Source organism: Schistocerca nitens, chromosome 5, assembly GCF_023898315.1.
Source record: "Schistocerca nitens isolate TAMUIC-IGC-003100 chromosome 5, iqSchNite1.1, whole genome shotgun sequence".
Taxonomy (NCBI): domain Eukaryota; kingdom Metazoa; phylum Arthropoda; class Insecta; order Orthoptera; family Acrididae; genus Schistocerca; species Schistocerca nitens.
The window spans coordinates 106230987-106254497 of NC_064618.1; the positions used below are offsets into that span (position 1 = coordinate 106230987).

Sequence of the window (23511 nt, forward strand, 5' to 3'; positions counted from 1 at the left end):
CTTCCAGGATCTCCAGGCTTCTTCCATGTATACAACCTTCTTTTATGATTCTAGAACCAAGTGTTAGCTATGATTAAGTTATGCTCTGTGCAAAATACTACCAGGCGGCTTCCTCTTTCGTTCCTTACTCTCATTCCATATTAACCTACTACGTATCCCCCTCTTCCGTTTCCTACTATTGAGTTCCAGTCACCCATGACTATTAAATTTTCGTCTCGTTTCACTATCTGGATAATTTCTTTTATCTCATCATACATTTCATCAATCTCTTCGTCATCTGCGGAGCTAGTTGGCATATAAACTTGTACTACTGTGGTAGGCGTGGGCATCGTATCTATCTTGGCCACAATAATGCGTTCACTATGCTGTTTGTAGTAGGATGTACATTTCATGTATATCCTAAAAACTGTAGTCGCCGCACGAAGGAGCATGGCATCATATCACTGAAATATCGCACCTACACAGATGAGCTAAAACATCAAGAGCACTTGCATAATAGCGTGTCGGAGCACCTGAACGCAATACAGTAACCGTTCTGCGTGGCATAGATTGGACAAGCCCTTGATAGGTCTACGTGTCTACAGATGATTCGCGCAGTTCGCGTAAATTACGCTCTTGAGATTGTGGTGCTGGCGGCCGATAGCGGCCCAGATATGTGCCATCGCTCAAATCTGGTGAAAAATCATCGGCGTGAGCTCACTATGATGATAGTCAAACCAGTTTGTCACTTTATTTATTTAATCGTATGGTGATTTTATACAATATACAGTTGATATAAGGCAAATGATTTTATACAATATACATATGATATCACACAAGATTAAACCTTAAAGTCCGTGTTTTTCGACCAGTTAATTAAGCTGGATGTGAGAGTGAACAAGTCATCAGGAATTCCAGGGTATGAATGAAGTGGACAGCGTTGGACTAAATGGTCAATTGTCTGCTCTTGTTGATTACATTCACACATTGGTGAACTGATCCAGCCCCATTTGTACCTGAAGTAGCTACAACAACCATGTACAGTCCTTAACCTGTTGAGGCGGCACCAAAGTTTCCTCGGGAGGTCAAAACCTTTTGGCTTCTTTGTGGGATCAAAGTGATGGGCTCTTGTTCCCAATGTTTTTGTTGAGCACTCATGCTTCCAGCTTTCATTTAGATCAAAACCATCCGCGATGAATTGTCCTGCAGTAACACTTGCTGGTCTTCTTGATCGCAATCGTTGCTGTAGCGGATGACAGAATTCCTGGTGCAGTGGTAGAGAAGGTGATGCAGAGATTTTCTTGGCCTCCCTCAGTAGAGCTAGTTTCCACCTTAAGCGAGGAGGAGTGATGTGATTCAGTACAGGTAACCAGTGGCATGGGGTTGATTTGATGGAACCAGTAATGCAGCGCATTGTGTCGTTAAGTTTTGTGTCTACCTTCTTCACATGTACACTTTCCAACCAGACAGGTGCGCAGTACTCAGCAGCATAGTACACAAGACTGATGCCATTAAACGCAGACAGTCAGCAGAGGTTCCCCAGGTGGTACCACTGAGCTTATGTAGTATGTTGTTCCTTGCAGCAACTTTATGAGAAAGCTTGGTGATGTGCTCTTTGTAGCTCAGGGTTCTATCTAGAGTGATTCCGAGATATTTTGGGAAAGGATTGTACCTCAACGTTTGTCCATTGAGCAGAACTCTTGGTTTGTAGTTCGCAGCACGATTCGCTAGATGGAAACAAGAGACTTCAGTTTTTGATGTGATTGGGATCAATCTCCAGGTCTTAAAGAAAATTGACGTCTTCTCCAGATCCTCCTTCGAAATTACTGCTCTGTGCTACCAGTGCGATGTCATCAGCATAGAAGAATTTAGTTGATATTGTGGTTGATAAATCATTAATGTATAAATTGAATAGTGATGGGGCTAAAACAGATCCCTGTGGTAGTCCATTATTTAGTTCCCGTTTGTGGCTTTTAGAGCTGCCTAGAAACACTTCAAATTGCCTTTCACCAAGCATGCTGGATATTGGATCCACAATTTCTCGACTTGGTACAACTTCCAGTAGCTTGTAGATCAGTCCCTGACGCCAGACTGTCATATGCGGCTGTCAGGTTGATGAAGACAGCTGTCGATTTCAGATGACCTTGGAAACCTGCTCCAGTATGGGTAGTTAGGGCAAGAACTTGATCGGTGCAGCTGCGTCCTTGTGTGAAGCCAGCTTCTTCAGGAGGTGTAGCAGTCTCGATGAACGGTGCTATTCTGGTTAGGAGGACTCGTTCGAAAAGTTTGAATGTACAACTGAGCAGTGCTATAGGGCGGTAGCTTTCAGGGCTGTCTTCAGGCTTGCCAGGTTTGAGAGTGGCTGTAACTTTCGACATTTTGAATTGTCTGGGAAGTTTGTTCTCTTTGAGTATGTACGTGAAGAGCGAAGTGAGCCAGCGTATGCAATGTGGGCCCATGTTCTTAATAAATTCATTATAGAAGTTGTCGGGGCAAGCAGCCTTATAGACTTTCAGTTACTTGACAGCACTTTCTACTTCCGCTATGGAGAAGCTCCTGGAAAGCGGCTCGTGTCTTGGGGCACTGCGCTTGAGGTTAGAGAGTTTACATTTTACTGCTCTGGTATGATTCTTGTCTCTCTTAGCCCTTGTGAGGTCTGCGATCCGGTTGGCAATGAGGTCGGGACACAATTTAGTATATGGCTTTTTGAGGTGTTGCTTGCAAGTTAGCCCATTCGAGTTTGTCACTATTCTAGCCTTATGACACGAGCAGTTGTGCTGGAAGATGCCATCTCTGTCGGGGAAGACATCGAGCATGAAGGCATCCAGGCCCGCAGTAATGTGAACGTAGTTCGCAGCTGTCATGATGCCTTAGATTACTACCACAGGTTCCTGGAGCCAAGGTGTGTGTCCCCTAGAGCATAGTATATAATACTGCCCCGAATCTTGCGTCAATGTAGTGGTGCGTGTTTCGAGCAGCCATTCTCCTGGATAACAGGGTGTCCGGGTACTACCATCGACCCCGTGAAGAAAGAAACAGGGTTCATCTGAGCAGGCAGCACGCATCTATTGGGGGGAAAGTGGAGGGGAGTAAAAGAAAGGTCAGAGTTTATCGTCCCGTCGACAACGGCGTCATAAGAGCACAAGCTCGGATTACGAAATGATGGGGCAGAAAATAGGACGTGACCTTTTTAAAGGAACCCTCCTGGAATTTGCCCGGTGCCATAAAGGGAAATCATAGAAAACCTAAATCAAGATAGTCGGACGCGGAAGTGGACATCGTCCTTCCGAATGCGAGTCCAGTGTGGTAACGACTGCGCCACCTCGCTCGGTGTATCTGCTAATTTAGGGTCCAGTCTTGATGATTCTGTGCCCACTACAGCTTTAACTGATGATGTCGTTGGACCAACATGACAGCTCGCACGGACTGTGCGCTGCGAAACCCAGTATTCACCAGTGTACACGTACCGCCTGCTCCAAAACATTTGTGCCGGCACCAGCTTTGTACTCTGTCGTCAGATGTGCTATAAATCAGAATCAACCCTGCTTCACAGAGCGGACAGTCCTCCAATTTCATTGTTCAGTAATGAGATGTATACGTCCCATGTCTTGTCGCCCATCGGCTTGTCGCTCTTCACCAGTTTCACCGTCCTTCAGCCACTTTTCATAGATGACCACTACGGCAGCACGCGAAGAGCCGATCAGCTTCGAGGTATTCGAGGTGCTCTTTCCCAGGTGCCAGGCCATGACGATCTGCCCTTTTGCCAGTGGATTTCCTCATTTGTGGCCCATTTTGGTGACTGGTAGCGGAGATTACGATGTGAGTTAACCATGACAAGTCCAGAGCGTAACCATGTCACCTAAGAATATACTACAATTCAGCGAAAAGTATAAATCACAAAAACGATAGTCAGACGAGGTCAGAACATTTTGCTATCCAGTGGCACGTAGTAAGGCTTCAGTGGCTAGCGAGAGGCTGATTAGCTAGCGAGAGGCTGGCTAGCAATAGCCGGCAGCAGTATTTAGTGGTAAATACTCGTCAGAGGGCGGCGCCACCTAACGGTCTTTCCGCGGCTGTTGCGCCCAGCGTAGGCGCTAGCCGCGCTTGTCTTCTTGAACGCTGGTATCTCTGACGTGTTCTCTCTAGCGATACTCGGGCTAGGCGGTGAATCTGACTCACCCTGAACACATCGTCGCTTCAAGGATTCCCCCATTCGTCTCGTCTCCGCTTATTTACACCGTCCGCCGAAAAAGTTTCGAGACTGATTTTATTCCTGCTGTGTAAGAGACGTCACACCAGTAACTACGGTGGCGGCTTGAGCTTACAACTATAAACAACAGATGAGCATTCGACCAGTCATTAGTGAGCTGGCAGTGTTAAGTAGATGACGTGCGACTCTATAGTTCGTCATTGTTGTCGTGTCACAATTCGCAATCGTGCAGCATCTCTAAATCTGGTGTTCGAGATACTCTCTAGACCTCTTTAATGCGTCACGTGTCAACAGCGCCACCAGGCGCCATTCAAGGGCAGTGGTCATAATGTTTTGCTTCAGGTTGAGGCGAGCTCTCGTAGCGAGTACTTCCTGGTGCGCTCCACGAGGTGTTGCGTTGTTTACGTTGCTCGGACGAATGTGTCGATTCGTACTCATATTCTTGTAAGTGTATTTATACCCATATCATAATCGTTGTGTGGGCGGTAGTGATTGACTGGTCACCTCACAAACGGCCAATCCTCCTGACCCCGGTCCGGTCATGCTGTCGGCGATGGAAATCTGCCATCAGAATGCATCGTCGGATGTCCGGTTGTCGATGATGTCTGCAATTCCTTCTGGAATCCAGCAGGGTCAACACCTGTCCCTGAACCTGCAGTTTCTACAACAAAGGGGGCTACTACACCATGAGGAACAGCATCTCCTATTACATCATCAGCAACTAAAACTTCAACAGCATCAAGTGGCTCCTAAGCAACAGCTTGAACAGCTGCAATTGCAACAACAACAACAGCAACTACATCAGGTCAGTGAGCAAGACAGCTATCACTGTGATCCTATCAGCTTCGCAGTTGACGCCGATGCAGCTGAACCATCAGCAGCAGCAAAGGGGCCCCGTTAACAAACGACTTTGTGTCGACTCTAATACTGTCACGGTCTGTGATACGCTTGAGATTCTGTGTACGGATCCCCCTTCTGCTGGCGGCACAGTGCAGGCAAACACAGAACACTCAGGATCATCCCTCGACTCTTCACGATGCTGTTGCGCGGCCGAGTGTCAGCAACCGGTACAATCGATCTGATGCAGGACTGCACATTGTTTGCGTGGAGAGCTTAGACAAGAACGTTGGCAAACTCCATCCTTTGTCGGTGGGCACGTTGTTTTGTGCCTGTAGCTCTCATTTAAAGTACGATAGTGTCAACATCAGCCTGTTGGGCAGAAGGTGAGACAAGATTGAACTGAAGTGCTCTGCGGCTGCCAACAATTTAATAGAGACCTCCGTTCTCTGAGACCATAAGTTTGCCGTCGATATCCCCAACGTCCTGCTCCACACGTGTGGCTTTTTTCGCGATGTTGACATTTATCTGACAGATAATGAGATAGTCGAAGAAATGGAGAGCTTGCGCCTGTCGCAGTTATCAAACGCTTCACTAACAAGGGAACCTCCCCATCGCACCCCCCTCAGATTTAGTTACAAGTTGGCACAGTGGATAGGCCTTGAAAAACTGAACACAGATCAATTGAGAAAACAGGAAGAAGTTGTGTGGAACTATGAAAAAAATAAGCAAAATATGGAAACTGAGTAGTTCATGGGAAGATAGGCAACATCAAGGAGAGTCGGAACGCAGGTGCGCCGTGGTCTCGTGGTAACGTGAGCAGCTGCGGAACGAAAGGTCCTTGGTTCAAATCTTCCATCAAGTGAAAAATTTAGTTTTTTATTTTCAGTTTATGTGACAAACTCTTATGTTTTCATCACTTTTTTGGGAGTGATTATCACATCCACAAGAAAACCTAAATCGGGCAAGGTAGAAGAATCTTTTTACCCATTCGCCAAGTGTACAAGTTAGGTGGGTCGACAACATATTCCTGTCATGTGACGCACATGCCGTCACCAGTGTCGTATAGAATATATCAGATGTGTTTTCCTGTGGAGGAATCGGTTGACCTATGACCTTGCGATCAAATGCTTTCGGTTCCCATTGGAGAGGCACGTCCTTTCGTCTACTAATCGCACGGTTTTGCGGTGCGGTCGCAAAACACAGACACTAAACTTATTACATTGAACAAAGACGTCAATGAACGAACGGACAGATCATAACTGCGAAAATAAAGAAATTAAATTTTTCACTCGAGGGAAGACTTGAACCTAGGATCTCTCGTTCCACTGCTGCTCACGCTAACCACGGGACCACGGCGCTCCTGATCTCACACTGTCCTTGATGTTGCATATGTTGCACATAGACTACTCAGTTTGTATATTTTGTTTATTTTTTTCATAGTTCAACACAACTTCTTCCTGTTTTCTTGATTGATCTGTGTTCAGTTTCTCAAGGCCTATCCACTGTGCCAACTTATAACTAAATCTGAGGGGGGTGCGATGGGGAGGTTCCCTTGTAAGTAACATCACTCGAATCCCGAATTAACGGTGCGAATTCCGGTCTGCATGGTAGTTTTTCGTTCACAATCTTTATCGCCGTTCGGTGGAACCATGCGTCGCCCCAGTCATCCAATGTAGAAACTGCTGGCGTTTTCATCATTTCGCGAACCAGTGCAGACGCCAAGCTCGTTGCACCAGGTGCGGCGGTCAGCACCAAACTCATTCGTGCACGGCGACGGCTCGAACTCATTTGAAATTCTCTAGTCTTTACCAAGTTACAGATAGATTGTACGCGGTATTTCTCCATCAACAAAAGCTACAGCGTGTAAAAATGTATCCCAGTTCGGGAAGGGTAACTGGTTGCTCGCAGAACTATCCGGATATACAGGGTTGTCCATTGATAGTGACCGGACCAGATATCTCACGAAATAAGCAGCAAACGAAAAAACTACAAAGAATCAAACTCGTCTAGCTTGACGGGGGAAACCAGAGCGCTATGGTTGGCCCGCTAGATGGCGCTGCCATAGGTCAAACGGATATCAACTGCGTTTTTAAAAATAGGAACCCCCATTTTTTATTACATATCCGTGTAGTACGTAAAGAAATATGAATGTTTTAGTTGGACAACTTATTTCGTTTTGTGATGGATGGCGCTGTAATAGTCACAAACGTATAAGTATGTGGTATCACGTAACATTCCACCAGTGCGGACGGTACGTGCTTCGTGATACATCATCCGCGTTAAAATGAACCGTTTACCGATTGCGGAAAAGGTCGATATCGTGTTGATGTATGGCTATTGTGATCAAAAAGGCCAACGGGCGTGTGCTATGTATGCTGCTCGGTATCCTGGACGACATCATCCAAGTGTCCGGATCGTTCGCCGGATAGTTACGTTATTTAAGGAAACAGGAAGTGTTCAGCCACATGTGAAACGTCAACCACGACCTGCAACAAATGATGATGCCCAAGTAGGTTTTTTAGCTGCTATCGCGGCTAATCCGCACATCAGTAGCAGACAAATTGCGCGAGAATCGGGAATCTCAAAAACGTCGGTGTTGAGAATGCTAAATCAACATCGATTGCACCCGTACCATATTTCTATGCACCAGGAATTGCATGGCGACGACTTCGAACGTCGTGTACAGTTCTGCCACTGGGCACAAGAGAAATTACGCGACGATGACATATTTGTTGCACGCGTTCTATTTAGCGACGAAGCGTCATTCAACAACAGCGGTAACGTAAACCGGCATAATATGTACTATGGGCAACCGAAAATCCACGATGGTGCGACAAGTGGAACATCAGCGACCTTGGCGGGTTAATGTATGGTGCGGCATTATGGGAGGAAGGATAATCGGCCCCCATTTTATAGATGGCAATCTAAATGGTGCAATGTATGCTTATTTCCTACGTAATGTTACTACAAGATGTTTCACTGCATGACAGAATGGCGATGTACTTCCAACATGATGGATGTCCGGCACATAGCTCGCGTGCGGTTGTAGCGGTATTGAATAGCATATTTCATGACAGGTAGATTGGCCGTCAAAGCACCATACCACTGCCCGCACGTTCACCGGATCTGACGTCCACGCATTTCTTTCTGTGGGGAAAGTTGGAGGATATTTGCTATCGTGATCCACCGACAACGCCTGACAACGTGCGTCAGCGCATTTTCAATGCAAGTGCGAACATTACGGAAGGCGAACTACCCACTGTTGGGAGGAATGTCGTTGCACGTATTGCCAAATGCATTGAGGTTAACGGACATCATTTTGAGCATTTATTGCGTTAATGTGGTATTTACAGGTAATCACGCTGTAACAGCATGTGTTCTCAGAAATAATAAGTTCACAAAGGTACATGTATCACTAACCGAAATAAGATGTTCAAACGTACCTACGTTCTGTATTTTAATTTAAAAAAACCTACCTGTTACCAGCTGTAAAATTGTGAGCCATATGTTTGTGACTATTACAGCGCCATCTACCACAATGCGAAAAAAGTGGTCCAACTGAAACATTCATATTTCTTTACGTACTACACGAATCTGTAATAAAAAATGGGGGTTCCTATTTAAAAAAAACGCATTTGTTATCCATTTGACTTATGGCAGCGCCATCTAATGGGCCACCATAACGTCATCTGGTTTCCCCCTTCAAGCTAGACAAGTTTCGTTCTTTGTAGTCTTTTCGTTCGACGCTTATTTCGTGAGATATTTGGCCCGGTCACGATCAATGGGTCATCCTGTATATAAAAAGGGTGGTATTAGACATTTCATCTGATTCTTGGTGAAGGCTGTATCGTTATAACTTCACACACACAGCTTATACGACAATTATGAATGATCCTCTTAACTCCCAACAGCAACTGCAGGATCTAGGATCCTCCATAGGAATGGGTGATATGCGATCGCCAGTAAGGATGCACTCCAGCAAGACACTTTGAACGTGGAAGATAGCAGAGCAGTCACCGCTGAGACATGGTTTCAGCCAGATACCGTCGTCCGCCTTCGAAGTTATCAGGTATACGAACAAGACTGAGAGGACAGCTGAGGAAGAGTTGCCCTCTTCATCAGTAATGTGCCCCCCAGGGGCTCAGCATTCATTTGCTGAGTACGGGCTTGGCGACCCCGGGTTCCTGAGCTGGGGACTGGTCAGCGCCGCCAGTCTCCTGTCACCGTAACCCCCGGACATGCTTCAGCGACCACCGTATGGCGCGGCGGTGGAATGTTGTGTGCTGCGGGGAATGGTAATCTTGGCTTGACCGCCTGGATTGCGAGGAAGGACAACCTCTATAAAAACCCCTCAATCTTCCGGTGTGCTCCGCGCCTATGAGATGCATGGCTGTTGGGGTGGAACAGTCGCAAGCGGGCAACCTCTGGGGCACCTGCCGCACCCCAGTTGTATAAGGCTTACTCAGGCACGCGGGGCTCTGTCTGAGCGGACCTTTCGTTCCCTAGCTGCTCGTGGGACCACAATGGACCCTTCGACCTCTACGTTTCCCCCTACCAGTGGATTGGGTGGGCCTCTGGTAGGAAAACACACCCAATCGAAAAAGCGACTTCGTGCTGGGAGTCCTCCAGCGCCTGGTGTTACTAGAGATTTATCAGACTGTCGTAACAGAGCACATGCTAATATCCAGAATGTGTTTTTGATTGTCAAACGGAAGGAAGGTAGCTTTGAGAGAGTTTCACCCTTTTACATCCACAAGGGTCTTGAGGGAATTGCAGGAACACTGAAATCTGTGAAGCGACTGCGCAATGGGACTCTGTTAGTTGAAACTTCTAGTTCCCGTCAAGTCACTTCTCTTAGGAAAGCAACCTGTCTCGGAGAGTACGCTATCGAGACCGAGCTCCACTTTGAACTATAGTAAGGGTGTTGTGACATGTAGGGACTTGGTGGATATCCCCAAGCACGAGTTGAAATCTGAGTGGGCTGAAGAAGGTATTGTCGACGTGCAGCATATTATGAAACGAGTCGATGGTGACCTAGTCAAATCCGACTCGTTTATTCTCACGTTCAATTGCCCGAGACTCCCAGAGCATGTTAAAGCGGGTTTCTTACGTTTGCCAGTACGGCCATATTTCCCCAACCCAATGCGCTGTTTTAAATGTCAGCGCTTTGGGCATACTACGTTGGGGTGCAATGGGATAGCCACTTGTGGTAAATGTGGTCAGTCTGCCCATGAAGGAGCCGATTGTTCATCGCCTGTGAAGTGCGTGAATTGCTCTGGGAGTCACCCTGTCTGGAGCCGGGTCTGCCCCATCTATCTCGAGGAACGGAAGATACAGGAGATCAAAATATCTAAGCGCATCCCCTATGGTGAGGCCAAGAAGCTCTTTAAGGCCATGCAGCCTCCTGTGTTTACAACATCTTTCGCTTCCGCTCTGCAGAAACCGGTACAGTTGGCCACTGTTGCTACACAAACGGAGGTTGCTAGTGTCAGCACTAACATCTGCGTTTGCCAGTGCACTTGTGCTGCTGCGGTTGTTTTGCAACCTGCAGCTCTCCCCACAACGTCGGACAAGGCCGTGGTTGCTGACAGTGGGGTACTTCCTGCCCCTCCCCATATAGCACCTTCTGCCCAGGCGAGTAAAGCTCCAACTGTTGACAAGGTTCTGCATTCTAAGCCCCCCAAGACGAAGACGCCGAAGGTGAAGGTTTTGCCACCTGAGGAGACTAGTCACGGTCAGTCCGATGACGATGCCATCGTACTATCTGACATTTCCCTTGGGTCGCCATCGGAGCTGATGGACATTGATGTCGACCGGGGGCGATCTTCTCGCCCCAGGAATAAATCTTTGGCCAGTATGGGCTCTCCTCCAAAGCACAGGGGCAGGGTGAAAATTCAGCCACCCTGATCACTGGCTCCCATATTACAGTGGAACCTGAATGGGTTCAGGAAGCATGTGGCCGAATTACAACTCCTTGTACGAGAGCGCCCCTTGTGCTTATGTCTCCAAGAGACACATTTCCGGGCCACTGATGCTCCTTCTTTACGGGGCTATACCGTGTATCGAAAAGATGATCTGATGGGGGAAAGGGCAAAGGGTGGTGTTGCGGTTTTTGTCCATGACATGCACCACTCATCTGAGCTCCCTCTCGTTACGGACTTGCAAGCAGTTGCAGTTGACCTTCTTGTGGGGCGGAGGCTCACAATTTGTTCCATTTACTTACCTCCTCAGGATGCAATAGACTCTGAGGCTCTCACAGACCTTATTAGCCAACTCCCCCGCCCATTTCTCCTTCTGGGGGACTTCAATGCTCATCATGTCTTATGGGGCTCTACAACTACTTGCCCCAGGGGTCGCATTCTGGAAAGCCTCATGGCATCCGAAGAACTGTGCATCCTCAACTCTGGTGCTCCCACTCATTTCTGTACTGCTTCTGGGTCGTCGTCAGCTATTGACCTTTCCTTTTGCTCTCCAGCACTCGCGGATTCTGCTCTGTGGGAGGTTGCCGCTGACCTCCATTCTAGTGACCACTTCCCCCTTTGGATTCGCCTCCTGGATGAGACTGTGGCTTTACCAGTGCCGGCCAGGTGGCACCTCTGCAGAACTGACTGGACACTTTTCAGCGATTTAGCTGTTTTGGAACACCGTGCCAGCGTCCACGAATGGGTCGATCATGTTACAGCCGTGATCTCCCATGCTGCTGAATTGTCGATCCCACGGTCCTCAAGTCATCCCAAGAGGCGCCCTGTCCCTTGGTGGACCACTGAGTGCCGCTCAGCCATCCGAGCCCGCCGTGCAGCTCTGCGCCGCTTCAAGTGCCGTCCCTCAGCTGACAATCTTGGGGCCTTTCGGGTGGCAAGGGCCAAGGCGCGGCGAGTGATTAAAGAGAGCAAACGACGGTCATGGCAATCGTTCCTGAACTCCATCTCCAGCTCCACTAGTTCTACAAAAGTATGGGAAGCCATCAGGAGGATTTCCGGGAAACGCAGCCAACTACCTGTCACGGCATTGCTGCATCAGGGTTGTCTACTCACGGCGCCGAGAGACATTGCCCAGACACTGGCCATGCATTTTGCGGAATCTACTGCCACTATTAACTGTGATCCAGATTTCTGCCGCTACCGCACTGCCATCGAGAGGGATCACTTGGACTTCCGGTCTCCAAATTCTGAACCCTACAACTGCCCCTTCACAATGTGGGAACTGGATTCGGCGCTGTCTGTGGCTCATGATACTGCGCCAGGTGATGATCAAATCCTGTACAGCATGCTGCAGCACTTGTTGCTGCCATCCAAGGAAGTTCTCCTGAATTGTTTTAATATGATATGGTCATCCGGCACGTTCCCTGACTCGTGGAGGGAGGCGATTTTGGTTCCCCTCCTCAAACCGGGAAAAGACCGAATGCATCCCAGTAGTTATCGGAGTATTGCTTTGACGAGCTGTGTCGGGAAGACATTGGAACGCATGGTCAACCGTCGCCTGGTTTGGCTGCTCGAGACCAGGCAGCTCCTTAGCCACTCTCAGTGTGGCTTTCGGAGATGTCGTTCAACTATAGACAACTTGACCCTGCTTGAGGCGGCCATCCAGCAGGCCTTCCTACGTAACCAGCATTATCTAGGTGTATTCTTTGACATTAATAAGGCGTATGACACTACTTGGCGCCGCCTTATCCTCAATCAACTCCATCAGTGGGGCTTTCGTGGCCATCTCCCCATCTTCATTCGGTCCTTTCTTTCCCGCCGCCTCTTTCGATATCGGTTTGGTAATGTGCTATCTGATTTGTACGTGCAGGAGAATGGTGTTCCTCAGGGAAGCGTTTTAAGTGTCACCCTCTTTGCCGTCGCCATTAACAGTATCACGTCCACTATCCGGAGTCCTGCCCAGTGCTCCTTGTTTGTGGACGATTTTGCTGTTTTCTGTTCTTCCTCCAGTCTTGTCACTGCTAGTCGGCAGCTGCAGCTTACGATAAAGCGATTAGAGGCATGGACTGCGAAGACGGGTTTTACCTTTTCTGCAGACAAATGTGTGTGTGTTCATTTTAATCGTTCTCGACGTGCTTTTACCTCCCCTGAATTGCGTCTGAGGGACACCATTCTTCCTTTTAGAGACACTGTGAGGTTCCTCGGCCTCACTTTTGATTCCAAGTTGTCGTGGTTGCCGCACCTTAAAGACCTCAAGATGCGGGCCCTGAAGGCGCTGAATATTTTGAAGTGTCTGAGCCATCGGTCCTGGGGAGCAGATCGGGCGCGTCTGCTGCAGTTTTATAGGGCTTTCGTCCGGTCGCGTCTTGACTATGGATGCACTGTGTATGGGTCAGCGAGGCCTTCGTATCTGGAGATTCTTGACGCAGTACACCATGAGGGTATCAGGCTGGCTACTGGTGCCTTCCGTACCAGTCCCATCCCCAGCCTGTGTGCTGAGGCAGGGGAACCGCCGCTCGCCATCCGGCGGAAACTCCTCATGGTGCGACGGGTGTGTCAATTCCTTGCCTGTCCTACCTCCCCTGCATACCCTACTGTTGCCCGACCGCCTATGGAACGTCTCTTTTCCAGTCGTCCCAGGGCAACGAGACCATTTGGGATTCGTGCCAAGCATTTGCTTGAGTCCCTTGGTGTGGAGCGTGTGGCACCCCAACTCCAGGGTTTTACCCGCCTGCCTCCCTGGTTGCTCCAGAGGCCCAGCGTCCTTTTAGACTTGGCAGAGTACCGGAGGAGCTGCACTCCTGCGTTTGTTTTTACCTCCTTATTTTACGATATTTTAAACCAGCATGCCGACCATGTACCAGTATTTACGGATGGCTCTAAACAGGGGGACTCTGTTGGTTGTGCTGTTGTTTTCCCTGATCGAGTCATCAAGTTACGGCTTCCTGCAGCGTTTACCATCTTTGATGCCGAATTGTTTGCGATCTTGCTGGCATTGGAGCAGATGAGATGTGTTCCCAGTCTTAAGTTTCTCATCTGTTCTGACTCCCTGAGTGCCCTTCAGACCATGCAACACTTGTACCCAGCGGATACGGTCGTCCAGAACATCCATGATGCCCTACTCCAGCTGCAACGGCAGGGGAAGGAGGTTTCTTTCTGCTGGGTGCCGGGGCACGTGGGTATTAGGGGAAACGAACTGGCAGATGTGGCTGCCAAAGATGCATGTTCCCTCCCTCACGTTGTTGAATGTGCCGTCCCCCTCCATGCTATTACCTCCCTTTTGCGTTTTCGTGTTATGCGTCAATGGGAAGAGGAGTGGCTGACAGTCGGTGAAAATAAGCTGCGTTTGGTCAAGGCCACCACGCGGCCATGGCGCACGTCCTACCAGTCATGCAGGCGGGATGAAGTTCTCCTCACTCGCCTCCGCATCGGGCACAGTCCCTTAACGCACGGTTTTTTACTCCGGCAGGAGGACCCCCCAATCTGCAGTGCTTGTGGCATCCAGATAACTGTCCGCCACATTTTACTTGAGTGTCCTTTATTCTCTGACCAGAGGGCGGCGGTTTCCTTGCCACCGGATTTGCCCTCTATTTTGCAAGACGACGCAACGAATGTGGTTAAGGTCATACGGTTTTGTGTCCTGTCCAATTTGTTGCCTCGGATTTTAGGGAGAGGATTTTAATGTGCTGCTGGGTGACTGTCTCGCCCAGGTTTTAGGTAAGAGGTCCGCCAGTTACGATTACCTATTTGTTTCACTTCGATTTCTGTTCTCTTTTCCTTGTGTTTCCTTTCCTTTTTTAGTGTGTTTCTTCTCCTCTTGTCTTGCCTCTGTATGTGAGGATTTGTAACTGCGTCAGGTCTGTGTCTTTTAGCCGTTCTCCTGGTTCGCTGTCCGTCTTCGTCCCTTCACTGCATGTGTTCCTGTTTCTATGCGTTTGGGCGCTGATGACCACGCTGTTTAGCGCCCGAAAACCTCAAACCACACACACACACATCAGTAATGTGCTGTACTATACCCAGTACCGATGTCCTACGACGCTATCGGCAGCTCTCAAACGATAGTGGTCAGGCTCTTCTGGGATCGTTCGAATGACTATTGTGGCCATCTGCTGCTGGCCGCAGTCGTATACTCCCATCGAAGCTTTGGTACAGTATTTGGAACATCCTTTCCTATTCTATGGGGATTGTAACGCGCGCAACGGACTATGGGGTTGCGCGTTCAGTGAGAGATTGGGCGCTGGTATTCAGGAGATTCTCGACAGTTCAGTCTCATTGTCCTCAATGATAGTTTCGCTACATTACTACCATTGACGCTTTTCTTATATCAACATTCAAGCAGATATCTGTAGCAGTCCACAGGCAGCCTCATAAAAGGGGCGTGACGAAGGCAGATTGGTTCCATTATGGCGCAATTATGGGTGAACAACTATGATCGTTACCCATCGAGACGCCTTCGCGAATGAGGTACATTATATTTGGGAATCATCTGTCCGTAGCAGCATCGCTTTCTGTCCCACAGAAGAGGGTTATCATTTGCACCGACCGACAGACAGTTCCCTGGTGGGAACAAGAATGAGAACTACGTTGCTTACAGACTGGCGGGTGCAGCTATTAAGCGCTTTCTCAATGCTTGCTGAAATGAACGCTGGAGTCAATTTTGTGAATATCTCTACACGAACATCCCCGTTGGGTATGATTTCCTCTTGCAAACGGAAACTAGTGCCTCCCAAGCTGTTGCAGACCTGCACAGATGAGTGTGCCGACTCTACAGGGCTCTGAAGTACTCGAAGGACACGTCACCTGGACCATATCCATTATTCCATGATCAGCATTTTGTCCGATAACCCAAAGACGTTATTGTGAGCATCTTCAGTGACATTCGTAAGAACAGGAACATTCCAACTGATTAGACGTCTCAAATATTGGTGTTCATACTGAGACCTGGAAAGGATCCTGGTTGACCGACGTCGTATCGCCCGATTGCCCTGTCGTCATGTATGTGCAAACTTTGAACGTCTTCTCAAGTTCTGTGTAGAACGGTACTGAAAACCAGGACTGGCTCCCCCAGACAAAGTATCACTTAAGGGCAGAAGTACTATTGACAGTATCAAATATGGACATTGAAAAATGACAGTGTTATTATACGAGGGCTCATTAACAAATTTAAACTAGTAGATCTTCCAATATCGCCTTTACGACCTATCAATGGTTACTTGATTGTCGTGCCGTCTGTGTCTGTGACCCGGACAACTTGTTATACAGGCCTTGCGTAGCGTGTCGTGGCCTTCCGCAGGGTGCAGTATTGAGTCCCTTACTGTACACTCTTTATGTAACCGCACGTCTATTTTACCCCATCGACAAAGTTCTTCAGTACGCGACGACCTTTGTACTACACCCATTCGCCGTGCTTTTGGGTGACAAAAGATTGCTTGCGAGGAGCTACGTCCTCATGTACATATACATCTACGTGATTACTCTGCTGTTCACAATAAAGTGCCTGGAAGAGGGTTCAATGAACCACCTTCATGCTGTCTCTCTACCGTTGCATTCTCGAACGGCACGCGGGAAAAACGAGCACTTAAATTTTTCCGTGCGAGCCCTGATTTCTCTTATTTTATCGTGATGATCATTTCTCCCTATGTAGGTGGGTGCCAACAGAATGTTTTCGCAATCGGAGGAGTAAACTGGTGATTGAAATTTCATAAGAAGATCTCGTCAAAACGAAACACGCCTTTGTTTTAATGATTGCCTCTCCAATTCACGTATCATGTCTGTGACACTATCTCCCCTATTTCGCTATAATACAAAATGAGCTGCCTTTCTTTGTACTTTTTCAGTGTCATCGTCAGTCCCACCTGATGCGGATCCAGCACTCCAGAATAGGGCGGACAAGCATAGTGTAAGCACTCTCTTTGGTAGACCTGTTGCACCTTCTAAGTGTTCTGCCAATGAATCGCAGTCTTTCGTTTGCTCTACCCACAATATTATCTATGTGATCGTTCCAGTTTAGGTTATTTGTAATTGCAATCCCTAAGTATTTAGTTGAATTTACAGCCCTCAGATTTGTGTGACTTATCGCGTAATCGAAATTTAGCGGATTTCTTTTAGTACTCGTGTGAATAACTTCGCTCTTTTCTTTATTCAGGGTCAATTGCCACTTTTCGCACCATACAGATATCTTACCTAAATCATTTTGCAACTAAGAACATCACACACATCCATGCCCGAGGCAGGATTCGAACCTGCAACCGTAGCAGTCCCACGGTTCCGGACTGAAGCGCCTAGAACCGCACGGCCACCGCGGCCGGCTTGCATTAAGAACTTTCTTTTGAAAACGACGCCGTTGTCCAGTTTTCATTTGTAAGTTTCTGTGTCTGTCATTCTCCTCTGGAACCACCCAATTCAAAATCTGGGTCGTAATTTTGTGTTTTTTTTTTAAATTTATATAACGAACCTACCTTTGTACGTCACACTGTTAGCATAATACCGATATTTTACTTTCATATTTCTTTGACAAAAAATACGATCAAATTTTCGTCAAATTTCTTTGACAGAGATCTTTGACGTGGCGCTAGAAAGGAGTATTACACAGTCGTCATATTTTTCGTCATATTTCAAGATCGCGGACGACAACTTGGTTATTATGCGCTGCAGTTGCTAGTACCACAATTGCATTGTTTGTGTATTTGGAAAAAATGCAGCCTAAAAAAAGAAACATACTTGGATAAAGTATTTGGATTACATCGAGATAATAAAAGCATTCAGCAAAATTTGTTACGAGAGCTGCAAGGGGAGGAAGTCAAGTCTTCTCATATTACAAAACAGAATACTCTCTTGAGAAATGCTATATGTGCGGGAAGACAGGCAAACAGTGACACTGCAATTTCTTAAGAAATAAAAGAGCTACTCTAGTTGACGACACAGCACTCTAATATCACGTTGCACGTTAACCAAAATAATCCCATGTGAAGCGATTTATAAAGCACCTAAGAGAGAATGTGTGAAGGTAAATAATTGTTTAGTACCCTATATCGGCAATAAGAACTATTTTTAATTTTGAATAATTTAATTTATGGATTAGTGTCCCAACAACTACAAAATTAATTAAAAGTGCAAAACAGATGAAGCGCTTTTAACTTGTGGCATCCAGAGTTCAAAAATAGATAAAGTAGGATGGAAAGCTAAGAAAGAATTTTAGAGTTTGATCACATCCTCTATCCCGGCTTGCTGAAAAGCTGCCTGGATGTTTCCAGATGGCTATAGCTGGATGACTGTAGGTGTGTTTGTGAACATGAAGTCGCCTGCAGCATATTTCAGCTGCCCATCAACACACAATTAAAAGCATGCACTCTGCCCCTTTCTCACCCTTCACCCTAGTCGAAGCAAGTTTATTAAAAGAAAAAACCAGTCGAAGGTACCAACCAACTTTGAAGCCATGTTTGCAAACACAATGCAGAGACGTTAAATAGCTGTAGCGACGCCAGCACTCGAAGCGGTTACATTTCACATTGCAGTGAACAGAAGACGAACGACTTTTATGATGTAATTTGCTGCGAGACCCTGTACTTGATCATATTTATTTGACGACCGGCGAGATTTGACAAAGTTCCCCATTACACCATCAAATTTATTTGACATAAATGTTTGACGTATCAGCTTTGACGAGAAAATATGGTAGTGTAATAGCGGCCTAACTCGAACTTTTTTTATTGCCCTATTATGGACATTGCAGTCATGTTAATATGGCACTTTTGTAACTGTTGTTGGCTGTACGGTCTTTGCTGCCCAAAGCCCAGAAAAAAATATGTTGTACTCATCAGGATATGACCGAAAACATAGGTCTGTATTATCACCAGATATTTTTGGGATCTGATAATATATCCTATCAATATGTGTAAGACAGGAAGTGAAATTACGTCATGTCACAAGAAGTCAGTCGCACAGCTCATACACAACGCTAAACGGCAGAGTTAAGCCTTAAACTGTTTTGGCTTCTTTGATGCAAATACCGTTAATGATGGGCATGTGCCCGGTACTACATCGTCAACAATGTTAAAAAATAAAACGACGCTCTGTTGAGCAGATTATGTTGGGATGTACCGGGTGATCAAAAAGTCAGTATAAATTTGAAAACTTTATAAACCACAGAATAATCAGATAGAGAGGTAAAAATTGACAGACATGCTTGGAATGACATGGGATTTTATTAGAACCAAAAACAAAACAGAGTTCACAAAATGTCTGACAGATGGCGCTGGATAGCAAAACGTCAGTGACTGCGCATGACAATTGTGCATAAAAGGAGCTGTAATGAGAGAGGAAAATCAGATGCGCCAGCAGTTGCAGCATTTTGACGTTACCTGAAAAGGCGCTTTTAGTGAAGCTGTATTATCAGAATGGGGAATGTGCTAGTTCAGCTTTACGATCCTATCGTTATAGGAAGGGGATTCTAATGGGTAAAGGTCCGTTGACAAATGCAGCTGTGGCGAGAATGATTTCGAAGTTCGAAGCCACGGGTTGTTTAGACGATAGACCCCCGTAGTGGCCGACCGAGCACTAGGCGTAATGCTGCTGAGGCAGTTCCGGAAGAAATGGAGACTGTAGCGGGTTCGTCTATGCACGGGGAAGTCAGCGCTCGTGCAGTCGCACGTCGCACCGGCATTCCATACTCTACTGTTTGGTTGGCACTTAGGCGTACCCTCCGATGCTATCCGTACAAAATCCATCGGCACCATGAACTGTTGCCTGGCGATTTAGTGAAGCGGAGGGCATTTGCGGTTTGGGCGTTTCAAAAGATGGCGGAAGATGACGATTGGTTGAGTAACGTGTTGTGGACCGCCGAAGCTCAATTCACGCTCAGAGGGTCTGTCAACGCCACAACTGCAGAATTTGGGCTACCGAAAATCCTAGAACTGTCGTGGAAACTCCATTGCACGACGAGAAAGTCACGGTATGGGTTGGATTTACCACATCTACCGTTATCGGGCCTTTTTTCTTCGAGGAAATGCGTGATTCTGATTTTGTAACTGCTACCGTGACGGGTGAAAGGTACGCCGATATGTTACAGAATCGCATCATCCCCAGCCTGGCTGATAAACACCTGCTGGAACGTTTATGCAGGATGGCGCTCCACCCCATATTGCTAGACGCGTGAAAGATCTCTTGCGCGCGTCGTTTGGTGATGATCGTGTGCTCAGCCGCCACTTTCGTCATGCTTGGCCTCTCAGGGCCCCAGACCTCAGTCCGCGCGATTATTGGCTTTGGGGTTACCTGAGATCGCAAGTGTATCGACATATCTAGAGATGCTGAAAGACAACATCCGACTCAATGCCTCACCATAACTCCGGACATGATTTACAGTGCTGTTCACAACATTATTTCTCGACTACAGCTATTGTTGAGGAATGATGGTGGTCATATTGAGCATTTCCTGCAAAGAACAAAAAAAATGGCTCTGAGCACTATGGAACTTAACATCTGAGGTCATCAGTCCCCTAGAACTTAGACTATTTAAGCCTAACTAACCTAAGGACATCACACACATCCATGCCCGAGGCAGGATTCGAACCTGCGACGTAGCGGTCGCGCGGTTGCAGACTGAAGCGCCTAGAACCTCTCGGCTACACAGGCCGGCCCTGTAAAGAACATCATTTTCGCTTTGTCTTACTTTGTTATTATTGCTATTCCGATCAGATGAAACACCACGTGTCGGACATTTTTTGAACTTTTGTATTTTTTTGGTTCTAATAAAACCCCATGTCATTCCAAGCATGTGTGTCAATTTGTACCTCTCTATCTACATTATTCCGTGATTTACTCAGTTTTCAAATTTATACTGACTTTTTGATCACCCGGTGTATTTTTTAAACCGTGATTGGATTTACAAAATTTGCAAACTGCAGAGTAACACATGTACAGGGTATTATTTCACTGTTGAAATTTTGATTCTGGCTTCTTGCAATATACGTTTCTCGCTTTACGCAACAGTGTTAACTGCACGAATAATTTGTTTGTGTGTGATTAGTGTCGACGATATTGTCTCAGCGAACGTGATTGGCGTCTGCCGTGTTGCAGGCATCTCAATGCACAAAGGCTACGCGTTCGTGCAGTTCACGAACCCCTTCGACGCCCGCAGCGCCTGCCTGGGGGAGGACGCGCGCACCGTGCTGGGCCAAGTTCTCGGTGAGTGCTTCCCACTTGTTCTAGGCGCTAGCTCGTCCGCCGTCACGGTGAGCCGAGCCCTCAAACACACGGCGGTCAAGGAGGTAAGTAGCTGCTCAACTGCCGACCTTCTCGGTCGTGAAAAATGTTACGAGATTCATTTTTGTACCCATTTGACATGATGCATGTCAGAATAATAGGCAGCATTTGATCCAGTTTTATGTACTGATTACAAGCAAATTACGTCTGCAGCCGCCGGGCACGCTGAGATTTTTTTGTTAAGATTTGGCAATATCTGAAAATGTAACATAAGAAGTTACCTGCATTCATGCAGATGTCAGTATGCGTATTCCAACTGGTAATCTGCTAAACGCGCGAAATGTTGGTAGCCACTACTGCTTTGCAAGGGACATTGAGTACGAAACTGCCTTTTCAGTGGACCGTTCTACAAGCACAGATATTTCAGCCGAAGTAATTTCACTCTGGCTTATATGGCTTTATTTATTACGAACCGGCCCATTGCGCCTAACCGATATCGGGATTTAAAAAGACGAATTCCTAGGATGTCCGACATGGGTCACAACATCCCTAGTATTATGCAGAGTGTTTACTAAACGATACATCAGGTTTTCACGTATCAACAGAGCAGAGATGTCGTCGATGTGAAATAGGAAGATCAGAACTAATGACTTTATCGATCGTTGAGCTTTTTTCGTTGCCAGCACAGATACTTATATATACGCGTTCCTGCATTAACTGAACATTGAATCAAACAGGATGCCTGTTCCAGAACTGTAGTTCCTTACACTTCGACTCTCACTCGTCCAATAATTTGCGTCTAAACTATCTTCAACGCTTTGTACGGATGATGCTTCAGATTCTAGCACCTTTTGATCATGGTTTCCTATTTCACACGCTTAGTTTTTTCCTTCTGGATCTTTTATGCTAGAAAATTCTTCATTTATAACTAGTCAGATTGTCCCTCGAAGCGATGTAGGACCAGAACAAAGCAAATTCATCGCGTAGTAATTCAGCATTAATAATACATACGTCATAGTTTGGGCACATGCATTGTAGCCGGAAGTTCGTGTAATTTCATCTCTGTTGTACGTTACGTTTAAATGTAAAATACATTTCAGTTCCGTGTAGGAGCAGTACCGAAATCCTACGAAAGGCGTCACAATAAACGTTGTCGAACAAAGTAGATCCATCACCTCATTATAATACGCCACTGCGAGCGCAAATACAAACAGAATTTTTCCATGCTTGTTTTGAAGAAAAAATAATCAAGTCATTGACCATGCAAAGTGGTTGAATAAAAATGAAAAGAGAAGAGAATTCGCATACTTAAACTATCATTGAGCTAATGCTGTTATTATGGACTATTGTCTACATTCAGCATGATTCGTGGCTTCCTTACTTGGGGTTCCTCTGCATCATATAATCCTCGTTTTCACTTGGAAATTAATTTTGTAACGTACATTGTCTCATACAAGAAGTATGAAGTAATTGTATTCGATGTGATCCGTAGTTTCATTTGCTTTACTAACCACTCGTAAACTGAAGTAATGGTGGAACTTGCCTGTGTATCAGCCTTCAGTGCCTGTTATAACAGTGGTCTTCATTATTTCCGAGTTTAACAAATGTAGAAGGCAACGAGTAAATGAGGAACTTTTAAACCACAATTTTCTCTGTATACATCAGATTTCTTCTAAAAAGTTAGAGGTAAATGCGGTAGTAAGAAGGAAAGTGTAAATATTTCATGCGACACGGAAATTTCTGCACTCGCTTTAAACTATAACAACATGGAAGCCGTTTTTCATCAATGAGTTAGTAACGTGGGGAAAATACGTTAGTTCCATTACTTCTGATTATTTTCCACTGGAGATTTATGTTCATATTAAATGGGATATATTTCCATATTATATTCAAGAACTTCCCGAAGGTCGGAGATTATTTCCAAGCTCTATTTTATTTACTTGTTTATTTATTGTTACTGTTGCTGCTTGAAATGAATAGACATTTGCCACATCAAATATAATGACGTGCTGTAAGAGGTCAGACACATGACTGTAACACTGACCGAATCGTCTGACAAGGCACTGACAATAAAACACAAAAGCATCGCAGCTTTCTACAAAATCCGGAAATTCATGTTATTATTGCGAGACTGAAATAATTTATACAGGATGAACGCAAAAGAACTTTACATTTTCAAAAATTCATGCAAAGGAAACGATACAATTTACTAGCTTCAAACCTTATCTGTTAATCAGAGTACCTCGTTTTACAGGTGTCAGAGACTCAGGTTACACGGCACACGTTGTGACCATATTCGAACTCTCACCCAACCTTGTGCGATAGACTGGTGGTGATGGACTCGACCGCAGTTGCGATTCG

General features: G+C 46.3%; 1 protein-coding gene across 1 annotated transcript in view; it reads left to right on the top strand.

Moving 5' to 3' along the window:
- LOC126259596 (RNA-binding protein Raly-like) overlaps positions 1–23511 on the top strand; it is a 418128-nt gene that overhangs the window by 115365 nt on the left and 279252 nt on the right. Inside the window, exon 3 of the mRNA XM_049956505.1 lies at positions 21025–21132. Within this exon, the coding sequence (XP_049812462.1) occupies positions 21025–21132 (108 nt within the window). The remainder of the gene's footprint in view (positions 1–21024; positions 21133–23511) is intronic.